Source organism: Microcebus murinus, chromosome 17 (assembly GCF_040939455.1).
Source record: "Microcebus murinus isolate Inina chromosome 17, M.murinus_Inina_mat1.0, whole genome shotgun sequence".
NCBI lineage: Eukaryota > Metazoa > Chordata > Mammalia > Primates > Cheirogaleidae > Microcebus > Microcebus murinus.
In genome coordinates, this window is record NC_134120.1 from 49497868 (window position 1) to 49520360 (window position 22493).

Sequence of the window (22493 nt, forward strand, 5' to 3'; positions counted from 1 at the left end):
CGTCACTGACAAAATGATGGCTGTTGATCAGGTGCTGCTAAAACCCAAAAGAGATTTAGGAATTTCTGCCTTTAGAAACCTTCCTCACTTCTGTTAATACAAACTACTCCATTATTTCCTTAGTAACTTTTTAGATTCCCAAAGTAAAGCACCCTTTGCAATTGCCTTAGCAGATATTTTGTGGACTTAAATTTTGTAAGACTTAAAATCATATTACCTTCATTGCAAAACATGCTAGATGCTTTGGAGAAGAGTTTTAGAGGTAGCAGATGGTTATTTGCCACATAGCCCAGAAATGTCTACATTTTGAAGATCAGCAATTCCTTCTGTGGACTATAGATAGATTTTTAATAAAAGTTATGTGTATCTTACAAGTGTTTTTTAATCTCTATGAAATATTTCATTCTGAATATTGAGAAAATAAAAATTGCCTTGGTCTGAGAAAGGATCTGCCCAACATTCATTATGCTAGAACAACAGACACAGATAAGCCAACTGCAAAGTTAACAGGAAACATTTCTCCCAGGGACATTAATGCTGTAGTGTCATAGTAGCCTTTTTTTTTTTTGAGTGACTATAGCACCTTCTTTTCTCATATCAAAGACTATCAGTAAGTTTGCTGTTTGAAATTTTATCAATAACAATGAAACGCCTCACTCTTTTGTAGAGGACCTCAGTTGCTTGTTGACACAGAAAAACAGCCTCAATTCCCATTCCAGGTGAGGAGGCCCAGATAAGGGATTTCTATATACAACCATCCACATATATCTTAACTTTATTGTTTCTAAAGAAATAGTACCCTGGGTTCACTTTGCAGTCCAGACCTGCATCTAAATTCCACTCTTCCTAGAATCCTAAAACAATCCTCTAGTGTATAGTCTCCCACATTGCATTGGGTCGATAAATCTAATTTTGTTGGCATACAAGTGTGTTCCTATTATTCTTAGGCTGACTGAGATAGGTCATGTTTTTATAAAATGCCCCAGCTAAAGAAAATAATCTGCTGCTTAAATAATAGCTCGAAATTTTAAGTATTGGCTTTCAGATATTGAAAAACTAGAAGCTATCTCTGTTGTAGTTTCATCCCCTGTGTGTACTTGTGGATTTAAAAATCTGTACTGGCTTCTCATCTAGGTAGAAACATTCTGAGAGCCAGGAAAACTGCTGTGAGTATTGAAATGATATTTTTCTGGCCCTGCTGCTGCTAAAGTAACCTGTGGCAAAACTTCCCTGCTTCTAGAAATAGCACAGTTGGCAACTCAAGCAAGGCTATGATTATGAAACTCTTTGTAAATCTCAAAGAGACAATGAAGGAAAGTAGGTGGACACAGGTCCCAGGTTGTCAAACCAGGTCTGTCTCCACACCTGGTTTAAATGTAGGGTGTCATATTTAAGAAGTGATTTGGGAGGCTTATTTGGAGCACAAGCCCCTTCCCTAACGTTGGAAGACTCTTTTGACATACCCATAGGAGTAGCCATAATCATGGGCTAAGGCCGCTTTCCGACTGACTTCAGAGCTCAGGGAGGACTGCGAGGTCCCAAGACTGTAGGCCTGAGAGTCCTGCTGCTGGTAGGAGGAGGCAGACGCCTGGCTGAAGGCCTCCGACTCCTGGCGGCGCGCGGCAGAGGAGCGGGTGCTGTAGGCTGTGGAGCCATGGGTGTAGATGGCAGAACGCTTCTTCTCCTGCTGGTAATGGCTCACCGTGGTGCGAAGGTCCTTGTTACGGTAGCTGAGATCATAGTGCTGGTGGGATCTCTGATAAAACGGCAAAGCCATCATGTGCCCCTTGAGGGAATCGGGCAACCTATAAGAAAACAGTAATTTCTGAGTGGACTATTAAAGAACAAGTCATCTAAACCAATGTGTAAAAATTAATACTCTTATCTTTTCCAAAGAGTAAATGGAAAATGATGTGAAGTTTAGTTTAACTAGTTATTCAATGAACTCCCAACTTCATAGCCCAGATGTACTGTGCCTTCTTTTTTTAATATGTATATACAAGGGCTATCTGGAAAGTATCCAGCCACTGTTAACATAATGAGAATGGTTACATGGCTGGATACTTTCCAGATAGCCATCATGTATCTAGAAGGTCTTTAGAAATTTTTTCTATTGACTATTGTGCTTTTTCTGCAAACCTTTTGTAATACATATTTCTAATTTTCTGGCATTTCATTCTGATGGGGCCTTCATTTGAGAGAATATGTAATGATGGAGAGTGATGTGGTGTTCATTCACAAATACTTAGTAAGTACCTCAGTGAGCACCTACTATGAGCCTGGGACTATTCCAGCACAGGAAATACAGTGGTAAACAAGACAAACAAAATCCCAGCTCCAATCACCTGTATAGAACTATATATTCTTCTGTAGGAGATAGACAATAGAGAAAAAAAAATAAGTAAAGTATGCGATATATTAGAATGTGATAAGTGCTATAGAGAAAAATAAAGCAGGGAAAAGGGATGGATGTACTTTTAAACAGCTTCATTAGGGATAGCTTCCCTGGAAAGTGACATCTGAGCATGAGACTATATGGAGGAAGAGTATTCTAGAGAGAAGATTCTGCAAAGGCACTGAGGAATGAGTACACCCTCAGATATAGCAAATTGCCCGGTGAGGCTGCAGGGATAGGGAGGGAGGGAGAAGTATAGATCTCAGAGCAGTATGAATGGAGGAAGGGAAGATAGTATAGGGTCTTATAGGTGACAAAAAGACCTTGGGTTTTATTCTGAAAAGGCTGAGAAGCCATTGGAAGGCTTTGAACTGAGAATCACTTTTGTTGATATCTGATGTTGGAAGAGCAGACTGGAACAAGAGAGAAAACCAGGAAACTGTTAATGGGCTGAGTTGTATTCCCCCAAATTCACATGCTGAAGTCCTAACCTCTAATACCTCAGAATGTGGCTGTATTTGGAGATTAGGGTCCTTAAAGAGGAAATTAAGTTAAAATTAGGTCATTAGGGTGAACTCTAATCCTAGATGACTGATGTCCCTATAAGAAAAGGAAATAAAGACACAGATACATAAATAACAGAGGGGAGACCATGTGGCATCACAGGGAGAATATGGCCATCTGCAAGCCAAGGAGAGGCCTCAGAAGAAACCAACCCCACCGATACCTTGATCTTGAATTTCTAGCCTCCAGAATTGTAAGGAAATAAATTTCTGCTGTTTAAGCCACCCAGTCTGTAGCACTTTGTCATGGAAGCCCTAGAAAACAAATACAAAGGCCACTGCCATGGTCCAGGCCAGAGATGACAGTAACACTGGAAGTGTGAGAAATGGTCAGACTCTGCACAGGCTTTGAAGGTAGAAACAACAGTATTTGCTAAAAGTTCTGAATTAGGATGTGAAAAAAAAAGAGATGACTGCAAGATTTTTGCCCAGGCAATTGGAAGAATGAAGTTGCTATTAACTGAGATGGGGAGGAATGTGAGAAAGCATCAGTTTGGGATGGAAGAACAGGAGATAGGTTTGAGATGTTCTACGTGCGAGATGCCTGCTAGACCTCCAAGTGGAGATGTTAAGTGAGAAGCTGGATACGTGGCTCTGGTGTGCAGGAGGTAGGTCCAGGATGGAGATCTACATTTGGCAGTCAGCAGCACACAGCTGGCTTTCTTGAAAGCCAAGAAAACAGATGAAAATCATTATAAATGGAAAAGAAAGTCCTAGAAGACTGAACTCTGGAGTATGTTAATGTTATATACAAGCTCTTGCAAATCTCACAAACCCTTCAAAATGATACTGTCTCAAACCAGAAAAAAAAAAAAATTGCCCTGTTAAGCATCTAAAGGATTCTAGTCTTCCCACATAAAGAAACAAGAGCGTCAGTCATTCTGCAGGATGGATGTGTGCAAAAAAAAAAAAAAGAGCGTCAGTCACCAGTGTGGTAGTTAACATTGTGAACTTGAGCTAACAGTTCTACCAAAAGTCAATGATACGTTTGCTTAGCTTAGGGAGGTAGACTTCACATCACCTTAATTTTTTCGAATAATTTGTCCACTGACAGGAAGCCTATCAAATACACTTACAACCTCGAATGAAGTAATAGTTTTATGAAAGCCCCCCACCTCCAATTTCTCAATGCTTTTGTGCATGTTCTGAAATGTTATTTTTCAATTTTATGAGTAGAATTAGTTTTGAAGTAATCAGTTTTTTGGAAATTCTTAAAGAGTTTTCTGCATATTTTTTGTCAAGTTCAAAACTACTTTTTATTTAAACTATTTAAAAAGTCAGCATGTATTCCCTAGAGAAGAAAATTCAGCAAACTTCACTCCAGAAATATTTATCTTAGGACTCATGGAAGATATCAGTCTACATGGCATTTCCTAAGAGAAAAAAATAGCTACTAGCAAGCAACTTTGCTTCAACCCCTAAATAGAGCACTATTTTCTGCTATAAAATATACAGAATAATTATTAGATGAATTTTGATAAAACAAAAGGGTTAGAATATATTAATATAGAATGTTAGGCAATCATAAAGATACTAAATAAATTTCTGTAATGACACATTACTATATTGTAACATGGCAAATATTATTTGAATGATTTTCAAATAAATCATAAAAGACCTTCCTATATATTGTTATAAGCTAAATTCACACCAAGATGATTTGAAACGCTGTTATTTTCACAAAATAAAATCTTTCAATATCTTGTCCCAGTACTATTTACACTTTTTATTTCTATTCCCCCAAATATATTTATTTTTAATAATACTTAATATTCCACTCACATAGATAGTATATTACAAGTAAACAGGGTCTGACTTTAACAGAGCTGATTTTCACAGCTCTGACCTCTGGAGTGAAGGTACAGCCACCTCCTCTTCATCAAGGAAGCAAGGATTATCCCCAACATGAGCTGGAGAATGTTAGGAGAAAAGATGGTTTGGTTGTCTTTTGTTTCTTTAAGAATTAAATTTTCTTTCTGAAAATAATTTGGGAATTTAGGAAGAAACACAAACTCCATAGCTGTACTTCTGATATGATACTTTTGCACAGGCATTAGAGGACGAATTCTGATGCAAATTATTCATAGAAGGATCATCATGTGGGCCTCTATACTGCCTCTCAAATATTAACCGTTTTTAGGCTGGGAATATCACTGTGCACTCATTTGTTTATCCACATTGCATAAACACAGCAAAATCACTGAATTATAAATTAATGACTTTAGAGTTAATTTGCCTCTTCTTGGTCTAATTTGTAACCAGGGAGCACTGTATGAGCACATAGAGGAACAAAAACACAGATCTCCTGTCCCTCATCCATTCCAAATTTCAACCAAACCACACCTGGAAAGAGCACCTAATTCACACTTCTGATTTAATATGAGACAAATAAGACTGCCTTATGGTTCCAGGAATAGCAGCGTAATTTAAAAAGAATACAATGACCTGAGAGAATAGCTGTGCCAGCCCAAACTGGCACCCTGCTGTTCTGCTTTCCTTCCCTGGAGCTTCACTTTCTTATTTCGAAGCTATTCTGACATCTCTGAGAAAACTGCTGAGCTCAGAGGATAGAAAGAAACCACTTACACCGCAGTGGTGTTAAGCACATAAACTATCAAGTGCATTCTTCTGCTTCAATGTCACACTTACCAGTTTGCAAAGGAGTAAGGGTGGTGGAAATGTTCTGATGCCGAGGAGCTGGATGAGAGAATGAAAACTCCACCTAGGTTGAATCCAAGAAGAAGCTAGAAGGCAGGACAGGAAAGGCTAGACCCTGGGGGCCAGTTCAAAAATAATGCATGTGGTCAGGCAGTAGAATGTCAGGGCCACACAGCCAGCCTTTTATGGCCAACAAGGCAGATAAATATAGCAGCACATGGGGAGGGTAGTCCCAAACCAGGAGAAGGAGAGAGGCACAGGCAGGTAGCTGCTTTAGCAATGTAATTACTTTAAAGCCAGTCAATGGCTTGGGCCTGATTAAACCAAACAGGATTTTTTTTTTTTTTTTTTTTTTTTTTTTTGTGGGAGGGATAAGAACTATTTTCAGTGTCATTTATCACTAGATATTTAAAAGTGTAATGGAAAGAGTGGTTTGGGTTGAGAGCTAAAAATAGGTGTGGTAATCTGATTCTCAAAGTGGACTTCATGGAATTTTAATGCCAAGATATGGTTCTGGGTGTGCTGTTAATAACAGATGTACAGTACATTTAAAAGATACAAAGTAAAAAAAGAACTTGAGGCAAACTAGAGGCAAAACAAGTAACAAATGGGTTACATGTGGTGGCAATTTTGGCCTAAAAATACATAGTCACCGCTCTCATTTCACAAAAATTTACAAAGTCAGTCACAACTTCAAGTCCAAATATTTGAATCCCTGTTCATTAACTAGAGCCTTTTGAAAAGCAACTCCAAGTTTTATCTTTCCTAACTCAGAGTAGGGTCAGTTCATGTGACAAGAGATTCTCCTTCTTTGTTTTTTGTGTGGCCAATTAAGAGGTAGTGTAACCTGGTGGTAAGAGTCTGCCCTGTGGATTCAGATCGGATCTACAGTCCAGGCCATTGATACCACTTAGTATTCATGCACTCTCAAGCAATTTATTTCTCCTCCCTAAACTTCAGTTTCTTTCTCTGTAAAATGGGAATAATAATATGCAAATTATAGGATTGCTGTGAAGGTTAAATGTGATAATGCAGATAAAGCCTTTATGTGACTGCCACATAATAAAGATTCAGTAAATAGCAACTATTATTACCAATAGCAATAATAAAAAAGCTCATTGTTCAGAGTATAGGCATTGTGCAGGTTGGTATTCTGATATGTTGACTTATGTTCTGACAACGACATTATTACATGTCAACTAAATAAAGATCACTTTTATCTATTAAAATATTGAACAGTCTCAATATTATAGTATACTTTATAATTACTTTCTTGGTGCTAACTACAGGTAACACTGCTAAGGACCTATCACATGCCAGACACTGGGAAAGGCATTTCATGTACATGATCCCATAGAATTCTCATAATACCCTGAGGGTAGGTATCATTAGGTTTGTTACGTAGCTGAAGAAAGCAAGGCTTCAAGAGGTAAAGGCATTTGCCAAAGATCACAGCTAGCAGACATCATAAATGCAATTCATTGAGAGAGATCTGATTCCAAAGCCCATGTACCTGTAGTCATGTATTGCTGTATCCTCCATGATATTTTGTTGATAAGAAACTAGATATTTGGGCCGGGCGTGGTGGCTCACGCCTGTAATCCTAGCACTTTGGGAGGCCGAGGCGGGCGGATTGCTCAAGGTCAGGAGTTCAAAACCAGCCTGAGCGAGACCCCGTCTCTACCAAAAATAGAAAGAAATTAATTGACCAACTAAAAATATATATACAAAAAATTAGCCGGGCATGGTGGCGCATGCCTGTAGTCCCAGCTACTCGGGAGGCTGAGGCAGTAGGATCGCTGAGCCCCGGAGATTGAGGTTGCTGTGAGCCAGGCTGACTCCACGGCACTCACTCTAGCCTGGGCAACAAAGTGAGACTCTGTCTCAAAAAAAAAAAAAAAAAAGAAACTAGATATTTGGAAATGGTCTTTCAAGTGCAATGTAGGTCTCCACTCAACAGAGGTTAGCTGCCCAAAGTTTATGAAAGAATGTATTCTACTTAGTTCTGATCTAGTTACCTAGTGAACTCAGCCTGGTATTTCTTTACCTAAATATGTCTCTTGTTAAGTGTGCATATTGATATTTTAGCTGTCTTGAATCCATAAGAGAATTTTCCAAGTTTTATGTTCCCCAAGCATCCATTTGTTCTCTAAACATCCAATATAGAATGCAGTGATTTTTCTTGACTTTTATCCACCATCCATTGCAAAGGTTCCTGGTGAGCCACTTCTCTAGAGAATATGGAGTTGTTTGAAATCTTCTCAAAGCAGGAAAGAGGGAAAATAACCAAATATAAGAGATATAAATCTTCATGATGCTAGCTAACATTTAATGACTACTGGCTACACGCTAGGCATTAATACTGGCTACAATATCTTATTTGATGATCACATGCTTGTAAAACATTTTATGGATTAAAAAATTTAGATTTAGAGATTAACATTCTTAAAGTCACACAACTAGAATGTGACATAGGATTAGAACCCAGGACTGTTCTACATGGAGCCCTGCCTTCCATATATCATACTGTACTGCCTCTCAACCATTTAACTCTGTGTGTGTGTGTATGTGTGTGTCCCTGTGTTTGTGGATAGATAAGGAGCACCATGTGCCAATAATGTCCATTAGAAGGAAGAATTATTACAAAAGAGTTTCATTTATGTTTCTTACGTAACAGATAATTTATTAGATCAAAACGTACTGGCTGCAAACATTAATACATTGAAATATTTACTGAACTTTAATACCTGTTAAGAATGCAAAAATGAGAGAAGTCCATATATACTGTGGAAAAACTAAAATATTATCATTTATTCATTGACATTCAAGATCCCAGGGAAAGCCAAAGAATTTATTCCAAGCAAATATACAGTAAGATTGGGCAAAAGAAATATGAGCTAGATACAGCCTAGTCTCCTAAATGATCTTCCTGCAGTAGCATCATATGGATTTGGGGTCTAATAACTTATCTATCAAAAGTACAATTAGCCAGATAATAAATTACATACAGTGATGTATTGGTTAATAAAGTAAAATTAAAGAAGAAAAATTTAGTTGGGCTCATACAAATCAATTGATGTGATTTAATCACAATTTCTTTATAGATGTGGATTCTGTCAATTACTCTTATTTACACATAATGCCCTTATAGATGTATAATTATTCTGAAAACTTAATGGAGTGCTAATCAGCTATTAATTTCAAAATTCTCAGAAAACCATCTAATGCAAAATAACATTTTAAAAGCATATAACTGGACAGTTGCAGTGGCTCATGCCTGTAATCTTAGCACTCTGGGAGTCTGAGGTGGGAGGATCACTTAAGCTCAGGAGTTCCAGATCAGCCTGAGCAAAAGTGAGACTTCCATCACCACAAAAAAATAGAAAAATTAGCTAGGTGTGGTGGTGCACTCCTGTAGTCCCAGCTACTTAGGAGCATGAGGCAGGAGGATCGCTTGAGCCCAGGAGTTTGAGGCTGCTGTGAGCTATGATAACATCAATGTACTCTAGCCCGGGTGACAGAGCAAAACTCTTTCTCAAAAACAAAAAACAAACAAATACACAAAAAGCATATAATTATTAAAGTCTAGAAACTTCAGAAAATATTTGCTCCAGAATTATAGTTTTTTTCAAAAGTAGTGTTAAAATAGATACATTCTCTCCTCAAACTAACTGTAAAGCCATTAATATTTTTATAAGTGTGAAGTGAGTGTAATGATAGTATAACCTAAAAGTCAAATTAAATGTATCTATTACATTTAGCCACCTAGCAATTTCCTACCTCATTCTCATTTTATAGCAGAAGACTAAATAGTAGCAAATCATTATTCTATGTATGAGGGAATAAATAAAAGAAATAGTCTTTATAAATTAAATATAAAGAAAAAAACAAAAATTAAACTCCAACTGAAATCAAGAAAGTTTTTTCTTAAGTTGCTGGTTTTAGTTAACAAAACCCATGCATCGACAATGTGGAAAAAGGTCTACATTTACTCGGTTCAGTTCCTAAAGTTTTTATTGGAAAGCTATGACTATGGCAGGCATTGTGCTGTGCCCTAGCATATATCCAACTGACTAACTCATGCCCTCAAAGTAGCCACCATGTAGTTGAGTAGACAAAGATGACTTAAGAATAATTATGTTACAATGTGATAGGTGAAATGATGAAATGACAGACACAGTACAGAAGGAAGATATGATTAGTTGTACAAGACAAACAGGAAAAGAATACCTCTTCTTTAAGATAGGGATTAAGGAAGTAAATCTAATGATATCACTTATTGCCCGCCTAATATGCACAGCACTATGGTAAGTACAGGAGGCAAAAATAACTGACACAGGCCCTGGGGTCAAGGATTTCCAAATTTTAAGAAATATTTCTCCAAAGCAGATGCTTTTCATACAAAGAAAAGCTTAAATAATTTATTCAGTGAGCTCTTTTGAAAGCTGTAAATTTGTTGTATTCTTCCTATCTCAGAGGTGCCTAATTAAAATATATATGTCTTTATATTTTTTGATAGGAGAAGGCACTTGGCATCTAATCCTGTTGCTCATTGAATGGCTTTGGAAAATCATTTCACTTCTCTGAAGTTCCATTTTTCCATCTATAAAATAAAGGGTTTGAGCTAGATGATGTCTAAGGTGCTTTCCAGCTCTAATAACCTGTGCTATCAATCCAAAAAGTGACTGTTCTATTCTTGCCTTGTTCATAAGCTGATTAGCAACATTCTGTGCAGAGCAATTTGGAGGAAGAATAAAATAAATCTTCCTTCATCCAAAAAGTCTGCTTCTACCTGCTAGAGCTCCTGTCCTGAAATACTCCTTCCTGAGAATGTCACTTTATGACTTTAATCCTCACTATACTGAAAATTATCCAGGAAGATGTTTTAGTAGCTTATTATTTCTTTTTAAGTCTTTGTGTATAACAAGAAGCAGGTGGGGGGAAGGCACAGCTGGGATGAGGGGCAATGGTGAAAATGGCTAGAGGATGGGGGCTGTAACAGAAGCCAAATTTCATCTAGTTATTAAATGAACTGGATCTAAACTAGATGAACTAGATGTAAACCTAAAATTAGATCTAGTTTGAATATTGTCTGTATCTGAGCAATGGCAAAATTAAGCTAATGCAGTCAACATCTTGCATCAGAAGCCACAGGCTGTGAGTGGTCCCTGTGGGCTCCCTCCCCACTGAGGATGGGGGAACAATTGCTGGCCAACAGCCTGGCACTGGAAGGGAGCAAGCCTGCCATGGTACAGCACTGGCAGGGGAGTGGTGAGATAGGGTGCCAAGCCCTGCTCATACCCTCACCTACTGCCCTATCCCCCAGACGAGACTCCAGACCACCCGGAAGCACAAACATAATTCTATAGTAGCCTTGGTTTTCTGTGAATGCTGCACCAGAATTACTTTCTATTCTTCACTAGTTGCCCATCTTTCTCTCTTCTCTTCTCAGTTCCCACCTGCACCACAACCACCTTCACTTTGTCTATCCAAACCCTCTTCCTCTATTTGCAGGAGGAGGGAAGCCCTGTAATTGCTAGGTGCACCCAGCTGTAGGATTATTGGCTAATTGGGCAGAGGCTGATAAAATACTTCTTTACAAGTGGAAGGAGAGGGGGATAGCAAGCAGCCCTCATTGAAACTCTCATTGATGAAGAGGTGGAGGAGTGTTCCTAGCCTCCCCCACCAAGGCTTGGCACCCCCTTTCCTAGACTATACCTTCTGGAGGTGAAGGAGAACAGAACTCAATAGAAGTGGGCTGCATCCTAAATTTCAAGCATGTCCAAAGTCCCAGTTGAGCCTTAACCACCTTTAATAAGTCCCAAGATCATGAAAAGTTGACTATACATATGTTTTAACCTTGATGCATACCCTCCTCTCAGCATGCCCCTCCTGCCCCTACTCTGCATGCTATATTATGGCTGAGGACAAAGAATAGGTCAGGCAGCCAAGCCTGGTCATTTATTTATTTATTTATTTATTTTTACCTTCCTGTGGTTTGCCAGAATTTTGGTTGACTTGGACTGAAATACTACCCTTTCATTATCTGCTAACGATTGTCACTAAATGATGCATTTGAGTTTCCAGAAATATGGTGAAATTTCAAAATCTTGTATTTTGAGAAGAGAGCTGCCTCCATCAGTATTTTCATACAATGGTATATTAGCAACTAGAACTAGAACCAAACTACTATAGAAACAAAATACCAGTTCATGAATCTGTTCATTTTTAACCCTAATGTATACTTTACATGGGCTTTGCCAAAGAACTATGGAAAGTTGTGATCCATTCATTTGTCAGCACTAAGGGTGCACTGCCTGAGAAAGCCCGAGTGGAGACTAAGATGACCCAGGCACTGGTATCAAGGACAGAATTCAGGCTGCAGCTATAGACTGAGGGGGAATGCGTTCAGGCAGAGTTCATTCTGTTCTCTGCCACTTTAAACCTTCAGGTGGCCCCTCATTGCCTGTTCTTTCCCAGGTGCCCTCCTTAGCATGGCATAAGGGGATCTTCACCATCTGAGCTTGCATAATTCTCCAGCTCTGCCCTCTCCACCTCCCTGCCTGCCTCCTGAACTCCAACCACAGGTAGCTCCTAACACATCCTCAGACTCCAGGCCTCTGACATGATAGTTCTGCTGCCAGCACAGCACTTCCCTCACTCCCACTCCTTTAAGACACCATGCTATCTCCTTCTGGAACACATCCCTAATTCCACTAGGATGAGAAGTTTATCATGCAGTATTTAAATTATGTGTTTACTTTTCTGTGTCCCTCTGCACTGTGAGTTACTTGAGGGTAGGAGCTGGATCTTTATGGCTAAGTATTTCCAGTCCTAGCATAGGTCCTGACACATACCAGGCATTTAGTAAATAATTGCTGTATAAAGAAAACTGGAAAATGTGGTATACAACAACTTCTCAGGACTTAGAGACTACTCAGAGATGGGAAAAACAAGAGCTAAGAGTCAGTGTGGCCTGTTCAGCTGAGGGGAGGAGAACTGGGTACCTCTTAACCTACATGGGTGGCTCAGGAGCTGGTGAGTGGATTCTGGGAGTGGGCCAACCTTCTAAACCTAGAAGGCTTCCTGCTCAAGGGAGCTGTAGGTAAGTACTAGAAGGCAAGACTCTGAAGCCCATTGTCTAACATTATTTCTATGTGTTTTTTCTGTCTATTCATAAATAGATGTCTGGAATGATGGTCACCCAATGTCAGTGATAATTACTTCTAAATCAGGAGATATTTTCTTTCATTTTCTTTTTTTACTTTGTTTATATTTTTATTTTGTATTTTTTAACATAATTAGCATCAATGACTGTGAATGGAATATTATTCAGCCTTAAAAAGGAATGAAATCCTGACACATGCTAGAACATGGATGAACCTTGAAGACTTTATGCTACATGAAATAAGTCAGACATAGAGATAATATGTATGATTCCACCTGTATGAGGTCCCTAGAGTGGTCAAATGCATAGAGATAGAAAGTAGAACAGTGGTTACCAGGGGATGAGGGAAGGGGAATGAATGAATGTTTAATGGGTAGAGTTTCAGTATGGGATGATGAAAAAGTTCTGGAGATGTATAATGGTGATTGATGATTGCACAAACAATGTAAATGTACTTATTGCCACTGAACTGTATACTTAGAAAGGGCTAAACTGGTAAATTTTATGTTATGTAAATTTTACATTATATATATTTTACCACAATTGAAAAAAAGAACTGAGAGGTCAGAGATCTAACCCTATTTGCAAACTAATAAGTGAGTCTGCTACAATTTCATGGATGCTGCCAGAAGAAGTGGTAAGACAGAGGCAAAGAGCAATAGCAACAGCCACAGCATCAGCCTGTCCTTCACTGGTTTGCCAACCCCCTGTTCCCACAGGGCAACATGAAGAGGCTGATGACACCTGTACTCCCAGTAGGCTTCATCACAGGAGAGGAATCTTGACCTTTTATGGTAAGCATTAAGCATACCTGCTGCAGAGGGAGAAAAGCTCCTTATTATACTGGATAGCAACCATATCTGTATTTTGCTCTGGCTAGAGACACTTTCTGTCTTCAAAGGCTGTTCACTGTACAAACAACCCTGAAAAAGCAGCCTGGAACAAAGGAGAGTGGAGCCTTGTCTGAAACATGTGAAGAAACATGAGAGACCCATGGAGAATTGTCTCCCAACAATGAACATGTGCTATTTTTTACAAAACAATAAAGGGTTTTTCCTTTTCTAAAATGACAACCAAACTAAAGATCAGCAGATCTGACTCTCCAGTTTCAATTTATTTTGAATTATCTTTTAACAATTTATAGCAGTATAATTGATACATCATAAAATTAATCCATTTTAAGATTGAAGCTCAGTAAGTTTTAGCAAATTTATATGATTGTACAACATCACCAAAATCCAATTTTAAAACACTTTCATCACCCCCAAAAGTTCCCTCATGCTTGTTTGCAGTTAATCTTTGGTCCCATCTATGGTCTAGGCCTGATCAGGTCACTGACCTGATTTTTGTCTCTATAGTTTAGAATTTTCTAGAAATTTCACACAAATGGAATCATACAATATGTCATCTTTTGTGTCTGGCTTTTTCACTTAGCAAGTTGTTTTTGATTTTCATCCATGTTGTTACATGATTCAGTACCTTGTTTCTTTTTATTGCTGAGAAGTGTTTCATTGAAAAATACACCACTTTTTGCTTATCCATTTATCAATTATTGGATGTTTGCATTATACCAAGTTTGGGGCTATTATAAATAATGCAATTTTGAATTTTAAAATTGATTTTTTTCTTATATAATTAACCAAATGAAGCATCAGAACACTGACTAAAAATTATCGATACCTAACACTTACATAGTACTTACTATTTGCCAGGTCATATCATAACTGCTTTATATGTATTAGCTTTATTCTTCACAACAGTCTATAAGGCAGGTACTATTATTATTATGCCCTTTGTACTGATGAGAAAACTGAGGTACAGAGAAATTCAGAAACTTGCTCTAAGACACACAGCTAAAAATGGTTAGAGCCAGATTCAAATTCATAAAACCCAGATCGAGTTAATATGCTTAATTGTATGCAATAGTCCATCATAAATTTAAGATCATTTCTGATAAAATTCTGTAACTTTCTCAATTATTTTAATAATGTAGACACCATTTTTATATTAAAACAGGTATATGTCTCTGTGTTTCCTTCTTCTCTTTCTTTTATACCCCATGTTCCCTTTCTTTCCCCAATCCACACTGAAACAGAAAAAAAAGGTGCAAAACCAAAACAAAACCAACCTTTAGACTCCGTAGTTTCAGACTTGCAAGCTTCCAATGCTGGCGTTTTCTATGCTGATCACCAGATAAGACGGGGCCTGAAAAGAAGAAGAAAAAGGCAGAGTAGCCACTAGAACAGGAGAGCAAGGATCCCAGGATGAGTGACCCTCAATCTGGAAGGAAAAGGACCTTTGGTGGAAAGAACAAGGGAGTAGAGAGAAGGAAGGAGGATAATTTATCCTTAAAAATGGGCTCTTAGGCCAGGCGCGGTGGCTCACGCCTGTAATCCTAGCTCTCTGGGAGGCCGAGGCGGGCGGATTGCTCAAGGTCAGGAGTTCAAAACCAGCCTGAGCAAGAGCGAGACCCCGTCTCTACTATAAATAGAAAGAAATTAATTGGCCAACTGATATGTATATAAAAAATTAGCCGGGCATGGTGGCGCATGCCTGTAGTCCCAGCTACTCGGGAGGCTGAGGCAGAAGGATCGCTCGAGCCCAGGAGTGTGAGGTTGCTATGAGCTAGGCTGACGCCACGGCACTCACTCTAGCCTGGACAACAAAGCGAGACTCTGTCTCAAAAAAAAAAAAAAAAAAAATGGGCTCTTAAACTTGAGGATAGCCATAGTGCAGCTAAGTGAAATAAGCCAGAAGGACAATTACAGCATGACTCCACTTCCATGAAGTACCTAGAACAGTCAAGGTCATAGAGACACAAAGTAGAATGGTAGTTTCCAGGGGCTGTGAGGGTGGCCTGGGGAGGGGGGATTAGGGGTTAGTGTTTGATGGGTATGAAGTTTCAGCTGGGGGTGATGAAAAAGTTCTGGGGTGGGTAGTGGTGATGGAGGCAAAATAATGTGAATGTACTTAGTGCCAGAGAATTCTACACTTAAAAATGGTTAAAATGGTAGATTTTATTATGTTATATACATTTCACTATAATAAAAGAAGGGACAAGGGACTCTTGTTGATCTATCACCATTCAGCAGTCCTGGACGTTGATAACCTTTCCTTTCACTACAGAAATGGGAGACTTGGACACCTGGTCTCCACCAGGTGTGAAGAGCATGAAAGGAGAACTGTGCCCCTCCCTAGGGGTCTCCATGATGAGCAGCAACAAATGCACCAGTATCACACTTGGTTCTCATCAACATTCTTCCCTGTCCATGGCTGCCCTTTCAATAACAATTAATTAATGCATTGTATTACTCCCCCATAATGTGTTACTAGTCTCTAAATGTTGAGCATATGGATATTTCCAATCATTCACCAGGACCAGAAGTTGGAAGCATGCATTATGGGTGTCTTCATTTTCAACCTAGCTCTTTTATCACCTCTGTGTGTGTCCTTTTGAACAGACTTTTAGCGTATCTGGTTCTGGTTTTTTCACAGATCCTGGAATACAGTGAGATTAGAAAAGTTGTTCTCCTTCCTGGCTACACATTAGGGTCACCTGAGGAGCTTTTAACAGCACTCAGGCTGAGGCCATATTCCAAGACAATTAACTCAGAATCTCTGGCATGGGACATGAACATGAGTATTTTTTAAAAGCCCCTAAATAATTCTAATATGCAGCCCAAGAGAAAAAATAATATCTTAGGTCTCTTGCAGTTCTAAAATGGTGAAAGCCTCTGAATTAAAAAGAAAGCTATAAATATTTTGTACAAATAGAAGTATTATTCATTTTCAATTACCTTCTTGGGAAGTATTTTCCAAGAAGGTACTGTGAATTGAAGGGTACGTTTTATGAGATTGCTATTTGGAATAATTAGGCTAATCTATAATGCCACCAACTAAATATGAATGTACTCTTTCCTCATACCTCATCAATATTGAGATATTTAATTAATTTGTTTTAGAAAGTTTAACAGATGTGAGATGTATCTCAGCTATTTTTAAATGTATTTTAAAAATTCTTTGTGAGGCTGGACATTTCCTTAAATGTTAGCCCACTATTTGGCTTTCTTCTTGTGTGAGCTATCCTTTGACCTTTGCCATGGAGATTAATTATTTTTCCTGAGATCGTTATTAATCTGTTAATATAAAAATAAAATATCTACCATTAGTTGAGGCCTACTGGGGGCCAAATACTGTACCAGTGCTTTGCAGATATTATTTTATTTTTTACAAAATCTCTCCAAGTCAGTTATCATCCCCAAGTTAAAAATGAGAAAACTAAGGTTCAGAGAGGTTAGGCAAGTTACCCAAAGCCACACAGCTAGTAAAAAATAGAGCTGGGATTTGAATCCAATTCCAAATGGCTCTAAAGTTCCATTCTCTTTGCTAGACAGCATCCAAGTTTCTCTGGAGAGAGTTGTCAGTGTGCTGTGCACCAAGCCCCCTAACCCACACTGTGTGAGGACTGGGTGGTGCTTCTCAAAGCACTTTGAAGAGGTATCTGCCCCACCTTCAGCAACAATATTGCTGGAGGAAAGCAGCTGCCAGTCATTATTACTCCGCTGTAGACACTCTTTTTTCTCTGGCAGCTTTTACCATTTCTTTTTTTCTTTTATCTTGGATGTTCTAAAAATTTACAGTGCTGTGAGTTGGTCTAGATTTTATTTTTCCAGCTTGATATTCAGAGGGCATTTTCCATCTGAATGAAGATTTTTTTACTCTCTTTTGAGTCCAAAAAACTCTCAGTTATTATCTTTCCTAATAATGTTTTTTCCATCCTTCTCATTTTATCTTGTTCTGGATTTCCTATTAAATATACACTGGATTGTCTCAATACAGCCTCCATGACTCCTGACAGATCTTTGATATTTTTTTCTTTTAGTCCTATTGTGCTGTGTTTTGGTGAAGGCTTCAGTATTGTATTCTAATCCACTACCTCAAAATGTCCCAAATGACAGCTGTCATTTCCTACCATCACCACACCCTGCCTTCCAAACTATTTCTCCTCCTGTATTCCTTATGTCCATGAGTGGCCTTACCATCTGTCAGCAATCTTGATTCCTTCTCCTGGGCTTACCCTCTGCTAATCCTCAATACTATTATCAGAACAATTTTAAAAGAATACAATCATACCTAAAACATATCAGTGGTATCCCACTGACCTTAGAAGCCACTCGGGATATCGTCCCTGCTCACCCCATTGGCCTCATATTTCTACATTTCCCCTCTTATGCTCTGCCTTCCAGTTATTCATTCATTCAATATGTATTTCTATGTACTGGGTGCCTATAATGTGCTAACTACTCTTCCAGGCCTTGGCATACTTTAGTAAACAAAGCAAGCCAGAAAATCCTCTTGATGGAACTTAGTAGGGGAGATAGTAAACAAAATAAGCAAAGTGTATATAGTGTGTCAGAGGTAATAAATGCAATGGAAAAAATAAAGCAAGGGAGGGGAATTCTGGGGGTGGAAGATGGGCGATGGGAATTTAAATGGAAATAGAAGGCTTTACTGAGATGGTGATATCTGCAAGAAGACATGAAAGACTTGAGGGTGCAAGCAATGAAATTAGAAGAAAGAGCATTGAAATGAGAAGGAGCATCAAACGCAAAGTTGTCGAAGTGAGAAAATATTTACTCCTCGGAGAAACATTAAGGGGCCGGGTATAGTGGCTCATGTCTGTGATCTTAGCACTCCAGGAGGCCGAGGCAGGAGGATAGCAGAGTTCAAGATCAGCTTGAACAAGAGTGAGACCCGACTCTTCAAATTAAAAAAAAAAAAAACATTAAGGATATCAACATGGCTGAGCGGATTGGGAAGGGCAGGAAGTAGGAGGAGAGGTTGGGGCCTCTTAGGCCATATATGGCATAGGCTTTTACTCTGAGTGCCAGGCAGAACAATGACACAATCTAATTTTTATTTTAGAAGAAGCACACTGTCCGCTATGTGAAGAACAGACTGTAGGGAACAAGGAAGTAAGGAGACCAGTTAGGAGGCTATTGCAAAAATCCAGGCTTGAGATGATGATAACTTGGATGGGATGATAGTAGTAGAAGTGGTGAGAAATAGTCACATTCTGGATATATTTTGAAGGACTTCACCAAAAGCTTGTGCTAATTACAGTTTTAGGTCCTGAAGATACTTCTAGGAACAACTAGACAGAAACCCCTACCAGGACTGACTGAAAGGTTGGATAGGGTACATAAAAGAAAAAGTGGCGGCAAAGATGAGTCAAAGGTTTCTGGCCTGAGCAACTTAAAAGATGGAATGGCCATTAACAGGGATGGAGGAGATGAGCAGGAAGAACAGATTTTAGAGGTAAAATTAGGAGACCAATTTCAGAGTATGAAGGTGTAGATGCTCATTAAGACTTGCTCATGAAGATGTCAAATGAGTATTTAGATATATGAGTATGGAGTAAAGGGCAGGGGTCTTGGCTACATACACACTTGGGGAATGATTGGTATATACGTAGTATTAAAAGCCATGAGAGTGGGTAAAGTCAGCTCTAAAGGAATGTGGACAGAAAAGAGAAGAGATTTAAGCACTGAATCCTGGGCTACTCCAAGTGATCAGGGAAATTAGGAGGAATTGGCAAAGGAACTGAAGAGTAACTATAAGAAAGGAGAAAACCAGGAGAGTGTGGCATTCTGGAAGCCAGAGGAGATAGTGTTTCAAAGATAAGAAAGTGATCAACTTGTTAAGTGCATTTGAGGACTGAGAATTAGCCATGGGGATGTGGAAGTCACGGGTTACCTTGAGGAGCACACGTGCAATGGAGTAGTTGGGAAAAGACTTCTTACAGTGAGTTCAAGAGAGAACTGGATTTGTACACTGATGTTCATGGCAGCACTATTCACAACAGCTAAAATGTGGAAGCAACCCAAGTGTCCATCAACAGAGGGATGAATAAGCAAAATGTGGTATACACATACAAGGTGATATTACTCAGCCTTATAAAGGAAAGACATTCTGACATATGTTACAACATGAATGAACCTTGAGGACATTATGCTAAGTGAAATAAGCCAGTCACAAAAGGACAAATACTCTATGATTTCGTAACTTATAGGAGATACTCAGAATAGTCAAAATCATAGAGACAGAAAGTAGAATGGTGCTTACTAGGGTCTGGGAGGAAGGAGGAATAGGAGTGATCATTTAATGGACATGGAATTTGAGTTTTACCAGACGAAAAGAGTTTCGGAGCTGGATGGTGGTGATGGTTGCATGACATTATGAATGTTTTTAATGCCACTGAATTGTACACTTAAACGTGTTAAAGATGGGAAATTTTATGTCATGTGTATTTTGTCACAGTAAAAAACAGTTGGGGACAGAGAGAGAACTGGAGCCAGCAAGGATTCCTTTAAAGAGTTTTCTAAAAGGGGGCAAAGAAATAGAACAGTAGCTGAAGAAGGAAAGTGCATTCAGAAAGAGGCTTTTTGTTGTTTGTAACATAGTGTATTAGTTTTCTATTGCTGATATAACAAGCTACCCCAAACTTAGTGGCTTACAACAACACAATTTAAATTATCTTCGAGTTCTGTAGGTTAGAAGTTCAACGTGGATCTCACTGAGCTAAAATCAATGTGTCAGTGGGACTCTCACTGAGCTAAAATCAATGTGTCAGTGGGACTCTGTTCCTTTCTGGAGGCTCTAGGGGAGAATCTGTTTCTCTGCCTTTTCCAGTGTCTAGAGGCCTCCTGCATTCCTTGGCTTCTGGGCCCTTCCACCATATTTAAAGTTAGCAACACTCTATCTCTTTGACTATTATTCCACAGTCACATCTTTCACTGGAAGTCCTCTTCAGCTTCCTTTTTCCACTTTTAAGACCCTTTGTGATTACATTGGGTCCACTGGGATAATACAGAATCATCTCCTTATTTTAAGGTCAGCTCATTAGTAACCTTAATTACATCTTCTCCCTTAATTCTCCCTTGCCATGTAACTTAACATCTTCACAGGGTCTGGGAATTAGGATGTGGATATCTTTTGGGGGGAGCATTATTTGTCCACCCCATACGGGATACAGTACAGCATCCTTGTTTATGGGAATAATCCAATAGAGAGAACTTGATGCAAGAGAGAGCAGAATTGTTGGTGTGACCTGAGTGAGAAAATGGGAGAACTGGCTTTCTATAGGACCAAGAAGAGTTCCTCTCTAGTTACTATAAGAGTGAGAAGAGTTCCTCTCTAGTTAACATGGGGAGGAGAGAGAAGACAACACATGGGGACATATGTTGGCAAATGGGTAAATGTGCTGGTGGGAGCTTGGAGAATCATTCTTTTCTCAGTGACTTAGAAGCAAGGTCATCAACTGAGAGTGAGGATGTGGTGTAAGGTGTTAGAGGTATAAGGAGATAGAAGTTATAAAAGGGACAGCCGGCAGTGGTGGCTCATGCCTATAATCCTAGCATTCTTGGGGCTGAGGTGGAAGGATCACTTGAGCTCAGCAGTTTGAGGTTGCAGTGAGCTATGATGATGCCATTGCACTCCAACCAGGGTGACAAAGCAAGACTCTGTCTCAAAAAAAAAAGTTATAAAAGTGACATCTAAGAAAACAGTAGCATGAGAAGACTAGAGACATACCATGAGCATTGAAGGCCCACTTAAAGTCTGTGGTCATTAATTTAAAGTGCGAATGTTCAGCTTGTTTCCTCCAGTCAAGTAGATAAAGAATTAGTATATTAATTAGTCGGAGTAGGCTAATTGCTCTACAAATCTCAAATTTCAATGCCTCAACAGAACCAAAGTTGATTTCTCAGAAATTTACATGGATTATCTCACTTGATCCTTACAACCACTGAATAAAGTAGCATTATTATGCCCTTTTTCAGATGAGGAAACTAAAGAATTGGCTAAAGTAAGCCTAAACTATAGTTTTTGTTTTAGGTGTTAGTTTCATTAGGGGGGGTGTTCAAAAATAATATTTGTATCATAAAATTAATTCAGTAATTACAATTTGATCACTACATTCATTCATTAACAAACTATTATTAGTACCCACAATGTTAAGCTATGTATTTCAAAACAGCTTATGATGTTAGGAATCTTTGTCTTTTAACAACTGGACAAGTATTTCTTCAATTAATTATCAGGGCCAGATAAGTTATTATCTATTTAATTCTTATTTCTTCTTTTGATTTGTTTTACTCATTATTGTCTATTCTTGCATTTTATTCTCGCTTACTATTTTAACTTTTCTAAGAATTTATCTATTGAACTTATTTTTTCAAATTTACTAGTATGAAAATAATAAGTTTTCCCAAATATGCTTAATTCAATTTCACATAATTTCTTTTTTCTTATTCATCATTTATGAATTTAAAAATAATTTTGATTAAATTAAATAAAACAATTCTTTACATATGTAGAATTTTCTATACCTTTTCAATACACTAGTCTTGATGGTAGTCTTGATGTTCTAAAATTAATTTCCACATAGATTTAACTCCCTTAATCATTTAATACAAAGCAGCTCCTCCTACTGGTTTTCTGGAGTAATGCTAACTGTTACAGCATACATATTTCACATATGAAGAATGAGAATTCCACTTACACAGGCAAAACCGGAACATAAGCCATGTCGCTCAACATTCAATAGTTTCTTACATGCAATAAAAATTGTGGTGGGGAGTAGTGCTCACGCCTGTAATCCTAGCACTTTGGGAGGCCAAGGCAGGAGAATGGCCTGAGGCCAGGAGCT

The 22493-nt window shown here is 38.6% G+C and overlaps 1 protein-coding gene across 4 annotated transcripts in view; it reads right to left on the reverse strand.

Moving 5' to 3' along the window:
• Positions 1-22493, reverse strand: part of MYOM1 (myomesin 1) — a 153673-nt gene that overhangs the window by 128896 nt on the left and 2284 nt on the right. For 2 of the 4 annotated variants that reach the window (XM_075993618.1, XM_075993620.1), the window contains exons 2-4: positions 18422-18544; positions 14913-14989; positions 1464-1805 (exon numbers count right to left, since the gene is read on the reverse strand). In XM_075993618.1, the coding sequence (XP_075849733.1) occupies positions 1464-1780 (317 nt within the window). In that variant the 5' untranslated portion in view covers positions 1781-1805; positions 14913-14989; positions 18422-18544. Of the gene's footprint in view, positions 1-1463; positions 1806-5607; positions 5874-14912; positions 14990-18421; positions 18545-22493 lie in introns of those variants that run through there. The other 2 variants (XM_012746091.3, XM_012746090.2) reach the window with 2 other exon arrangements.